The 6,019-nt window shown below is 44.3% G+C and overlaps 1 protein-coding gene across 1 annotated transcript; it reads right to left on the bottom strand.

Annotated features, from left to right (window-relative positions):
• Positions 1–660: 660 nt before the first annotated feature.
• LOC125719671 (tumor necrosis factor ligand superfamily member 10-like) lies at positions 661–3,991 on the bottom strand. Its single transcript, XM_048994589.1, has 4 exons — positions 3,595–3,991; positions 3,345–3,381; positions 3,173–3,226; positions 661–2,919 (listed from the first exon to the last, which is right to left on the bottom strand). Exons 1-4 carry the CDS (start codon positions 3,751–3,753, stop codon positions 2,480–2,482), a joined length of 690 nt encoding a protein of 229 aa, XP_048850546.1. The 5' UTR covers positions 3,754–3,991; the 3' UTR covers positions 661–2,479.
• Between the last annotated feature and the right edge of the window lie 2,028 nt (positions 3,992–6,019).

Raw genomic sequence — 6,019 nt, 5'->3', positions numbered from 1 at the left:
ATGATTGAAACTGTGAAAGAGGCACAGACGGAAGAGATGGGGAGACAATCTGCTTCTTTTTCAAAATGAAGAAAAGAGAATTTTTTTTTTTTAGTCTTTATGTGTGACCCTGGGCCAGTCTGCAGGTTGAGGACCGCTGCTCTAAATGGCCCATAATGTGTGAGCGTGTTCCATGCAACTGATGCAACGTACATGAGAACCACAGCAACCTAACTTTCACTTATCGGGTTTATTTTATTCAGGGAAGAGTACTAGCCCATCTCCAAACCCCAGATTTGGGTAAACCTTAGGCCTGGTATTTGACTGTGTTATCATACATCATGATGCATCATTGTCACATATGATTGTGTGCAGATTGCTCCTCAAACCTGGCCATTGGTTGACTGAACCTTATCTACACTAACCTCAGAGTACTGGTTTCACTGTGGAGAGATTATTTCTGGCTTGCAGTCGCGTACGTGCGCGCGCATGCTCTCGTCGAAATCACTTCTCGTTTGACCTTTGATTTACAATGTTGTTTGCATAACTCAAGACAAGACAGGGACTGCTTATCTCAGCACACTAGCAGCCGTATGTAGAATAAGTGCGCTGAGAGTGACGCATGCCCTATCTGGTAATCTGGAGGCAAAAACAACACAATTAACCACAATCATTAGTGAATTACGGAGCCACTGCTTTTATTTGAAGAAATCTAGTTTACATAAAGTTAATGTATACATGGGAACATCCCACTGCTCCCGCTGGTCGAAGTTTCCCTCTCTCTGCAAAGTAACTCAGTATCTTCCAGTGCCATTTCACTGCCACTATGGCACCTCCAGCCCCAGTGACCAAAATCTCTTAGCGATGTTTGAAAAACATAAAACCTGCTATTGTATTCATTAATAAGTATTATTTAATATGAAAGTTATCATCTTGAAAGAATGACCCCCATGTTCAATTCTTTTCGTTTACTGAAAATTCACTATAATAATATACAAACGTCGATGCTGAATACAGCTGTTAATGCAATGAATAACAATGTATGTCCAGGCTGATATATTTTACGACAACAAATTAACTGCTTATCAAAAGGGTGAATTTGAAGACAGACTGAAACACTGCATAGAGAACAGCCACTAAGTCATAAAAAAAAAAATATATTTGACAATATTTTATAATATTAAAGAAAAAACAATACATTTAGCCGATGACAATGGCAATATTAAAGTAATAGCATTTTAACCTTAAAACCATTTATAAAGTTATCCTACATTGTAAATTGCTTATATTTGTATTTTCTTACAAAATGTTCTCATAGTAAAAAAGAAAATATTATTTGACCTGACACAGGTCAGGAGGTCAGGTGTAACACCAAGGAACAACCTTTTTCTCAAGGATGAAGCGTATATTTACATGCATTCCTTAGGCCTGAACAAAGCCACAGCCATTAGTCACTCAAGTGAGTCACCCACAGCTCAGTTATATGTTAAGCCAGTTCTGATGGTAATGTTAATCATTTGTATTTTCAGAAGCCTAATATGATTTTGTCACTATATAATATATGATACTATGTATATATTACTATTTATATAATTTATATTGCTCTGGGGAGGGGAGGGGAGGGGAGGGGGGTTGCACAGTGACACAGTGGTTAGCACTGTTGTCTCACACCTCTGGAACCTGGGTTCAAGTCCCTACCATGGATCCATGTGTGTGAAGTTTTCATGTTCTCCCAGTGTTGTGATGCCCCCCCCCCCAGTCTAAAAACATGCAGATGCCCATAGGTGTGCATGTGTGAGTGAATGGAGTGTGAGTGTGCCCTGTGATGGGTTGGTGCCCCATCCTGGGTTGTTCCCTGCCTCGTGCCCTGTGATGGGTTGGGGCCCCATCCTGGGTTATTCCCTGCCTCGTGCCCTGTGATGGGTTGGTGGCCCATCCTGGGTTATTCCCTGCCTCGTGCCCTGTGATGGGTTGGTGGCCCATCCTGGGTTATTCCCTGCCTCGTGCCCTGTGATGGGTTGGTGGCCCATCCTGGGTTATTCCCTGCCTCGTGCCCTGTGATGGGTTGGTGCCCATAGACTCCAGACCCCCGCAACCCTGAATAGGATAAGAAGTTACAGAAAATGAATGGACGGATAATTGATCTATAATGTAAATTACAGTAACCAAAACTGACTTCCAAGCCCTTGCTGCCTTTGGACATACAAACATGTGTGTGTTTATGTGCAAATCTTGCAGCGCTCTTCTTTGCTTCTTTTAATGGTAGTTTACCTTACATTAAACCACTTTGCGAAAGTAAAAGGGATTATAAAAGTATAACTGACAAAAATAAGAGTCTGGGTTACACATAGCTCACACCAAACGACAGACTGCATAGCATCCTGGGTAAGAAACAAACCAGCAATAAGATGCATTTTGGGTTAAATGAGCCCAAACTGACCCAAAGTCCATGGCATGCAGCAGAAGGGGCATCCCTTCCCCATACACTTGAGATGGAACACTATACATCCGTCCCCCGAGATAGAAGGAACGCCCCAAAATATAGAGACTTCTCATCTATTTCAAGCAGGTTCTTTTGAGAGACGAACACCATCAGTCGATCCCCAGCCTCCAGCCAGTGAACGCCTGTGCTGGTCACCGTCCTGACCCCCGACTTACGGCTGCAGTGGATGTGGTCTTTGGCTCTCATGAGAATCCGGTCTTTCGTGTAGCTGTCCGACCAAACGTAGACAGCCTGCAGGAACCTTAGGATCCCGCCGTCGGGGCAGTTGAGATTATGCGGCTCCCTGTAGGTCACCTGCAGGTAGATGGAGTACCTGCCCTTCTCGGGGACAATGAGGGCGAGCTTTTGCCTGTCGTAGCTAAAGAGGTGGAGGTAGGCATCCCCTTTCTCGTGCTCCCACGGAAGGTATATCGATGAGACATTGGCGTCTGACAAGGCTGAGCAGAAAGTAAACATTAAAACAATCTGATACCATAAAATCCCATTCATCTGTTTTACTCTTGCACTCAACTTAGCAAACAGTTTGTAAGTATTTTGTAGTTAAGAGTTAAATATGTTCGGTGATGCACACGCAGATCTGAGGAGGATCTGGAGTGTTAAAGAAAAACTATTCCTTAATTTTCCTATTTACTTTTTCTTTGGATGTCGATCTGCTGTCAGTACGACTTTTTTGTGCATTCCGGGACCTACCGGTAAGATGTGCGTTCGGGAGCGCGCTTTCCGGGCCGCGAGCCGCCGCGGCCTCTGAATGAGAGAAAGGAGCTGAGATTGCAGCCGCGCACGTGCGTCGCCGCGAGAATCGCCGCATGCATCGGCACGCAGCCGCATAAAACAGATAGTAAAGGCGATATATGCAACGTACCATCTTCCGCGGCTACCTCAGTGCGCTTCGAAAACAACTGAAAAACAGACGCAATCACTATCATTAATCGTGCCACCTGTTATCAGCATTAATCCAGAATTACGTTTGAAATGTGTCCACCTGACTACATTTACCCCCTTGGCAACACTTATCGGCAATAGCCCAAATAACAATAAAATAAATGTATTCTCTTTGACAGCAATTCCCTGCAATTAAACCTAAACATAACATGATGCAAACAGCCATTTACCTTACTGCCGAAGAGAAACCCCAATGCGACTAGCCCACCAAGTACGAACAACAGAAAGTAAATGACAAGCCGAGAGCTACATCGCTGTCGCCTGGTCTCTTCCCTGCGGTTGTTTTCTGTTAAAGTAAACTCGTATACTTCACTATCGTTTAACGCCATCTCAAGTCGAGGTTTACAATTACACTACATCAAATGGAAGCGATTCATTGAATTGATTTCCTTTATGAAGGAGGGGCGGGCATATTGCATGTGGGCAGTGCTCATCGCCGCCGCGATTTTCCTCATTTTCTGATAGTGAGCAAATGGAAAGTCCCACAAATCCAGGGTTAACCCGAGTCATGCTACGACGTAAAGTGCTGCTCTGTTCTTTCTGTAACTTGGAAGGACAGCAGCACGGGCTGAGGGCAAGAAATAGTCGCGTTTAGACTATTTATACTGGGGGGCCAGACTGGGGCAGTTGTAATGTTAAGGGGGCCAAATGCATTTGATCTTAATGTTCTCTAAGTATTAGCTTACTTACACTAGACTGCCAGCATTAAGAAGCAAAAGAAAATTTTGAAAAACCGATGTTATTTCTGCAATGTTTTGCAGTTACATTTTACAGTTTTTACAAATATGTAACTCACTCTGATTTCTTGTTTAGACGGTCTTATTTCGATTAGATTATTTTATCTGTCATTCGGTTCGTAGTCCGTATCGCCTGATCCCAACGCACAGAATTACATCCCACATATATAAATGTAAATAATAATAATAGTCCATCCATCCATCCATCCAGCTTATACTACTGGGGGGATCATAATAGTAATAATAGTAATTTATTGCATATACGTATTTAAGGGGGGCACTGGGGGGCATGCATGTTGTCACAGGGCACTGCCCCCCCCCAGGAAAGCAATATCCTATCCCTTATTTGCCCAGCTACGCGCCCATGTGCGTGTTATACCGACGTTTTTATTTTTTATTTATTTGAGATGTGCGGTCCGCTTACTTATGGGGACATTATGAGAAGCGCTTCATTCATAGGGCTGATTTATAGCATTACGCATTACGGCCGCCGCGCGTTTTCCGCCTTCATTCCAAGCCTCGTAGACAAGAAGTGCTGTGCACATCGGCACAATGAGGACGGAATGTAAGTCATATCACACGGTCACCTAGTGTTTACTCAGTTAGGTCTGCGACCAACAACACGTGCCCAGCTGCAGGTCACGGGCACCATATCTGTCATGCTATATGGAATTTGCAGAAGAGGTGAAACGCACATGCGGATATGGTGGACCCAGCCGCTTACTGAACTAAAGGCAGCAGGACCGGACACCGGAAGTGGTACTCCGCGGACATCCGGATTCTGGAGTACCGTCCACTGATTATCCAGCCCCCAACCCCCCCGCCTCCAATTTGTTTTATTTCAGCTATGTTTTAGCTGTAATTTAAAAAACATACATAATAAGCATTTTCCCTGCCCCCTGTGAACCATCCCCTGGCAATAGACAGAGGAAATGACAGGTTCTCATTACAGTAGCTTTCATTGTGATTCCCAGCACCTTAGTTCACGCTGGGATGAGGCACTGGAGGGGCTGTGCCTTGGATGTGTTTATTCAAGCTCATGCTAGTCTCACATTTTCTTCAGGTTATTGACGGGGATGAACCATGGGGTGGGGTTATGGCTCTGTGCCTGTGATTGGTTGGTTGTTGGTTCGAATCCCAACCATGGTTGAATAGTCATATCTATATTGGATCCTTGAGCAAGTGCCCCTCCCCCCCACCAAAAAAATGTTCCAAGAGTACCAGTGACTAACTGGTGACTAACGCTGCATCAGACCCCGTCTTCATTTTCACCTACGTGTGTGGGTGTATATTTCTTACAGGAGGGAAGATCAGATATGCAAAAGTGCATTCCAAAGTGCTTATGCAAGTAAAGCATTTTTGCAGTTTTTGGGAGACTGGAGAGTACATCTGTGAGGGACCTACCAATCAGTGCAATGACTTCTGTGTGACCGCGCTGTCTGAACCCTGAGACAGCCTCAGTGGACCAGGCTGAATCTATCAAATGAAAATACAACAAACGGCTACACCAATGCAATCTTGTTTTGGTCAAGCGTCCCAAAGTATTACAAGAAATAGTGAGGGTGGGGTAATGTCATGTGTTTTATACCATGGTGTAATAGCGTTAGAGTCTCAGTAAGCAGGAAATGGACATGTTATATTGGCCATGTGGACATTTAAGTAGCCCATCTGTACCTGTTTATCCAGTAAAGGTTCTCAATGGACTTGGAACCTATTCCTGGAAGTATTGGGCATGACCCAGGATCACCCTGACCACAATGACAGCCAATCACAAGACGCACGCTTGCAGGCACCATCTGACCAATTCATCTCAGTGTGTGTTTTCTGTATGACTACAGTGTTGCAATTTGCCAATCAT

This window comes from Brienomyrus brachyistius, chromosome 2 (genome assembly GCF_023856365.1).
Source record: "Brienomyrus brachyistius isolate T26 chromosome 2, BBRACH_0.4, whole genome shotgun sequence".
In the NCBI taxonomy this organism is placed as follows: Eukaryota; Metazoa; Chordata; class Actinopteri; order Osteoglossiformes; family Mormyridae; genus Brienomyrus; species Brienomyrus brachyistius.
Note: the sequence above shows the minus strand (reverse complement) of the source record. Positions and strands in the feature narration are given on the sequence as shown.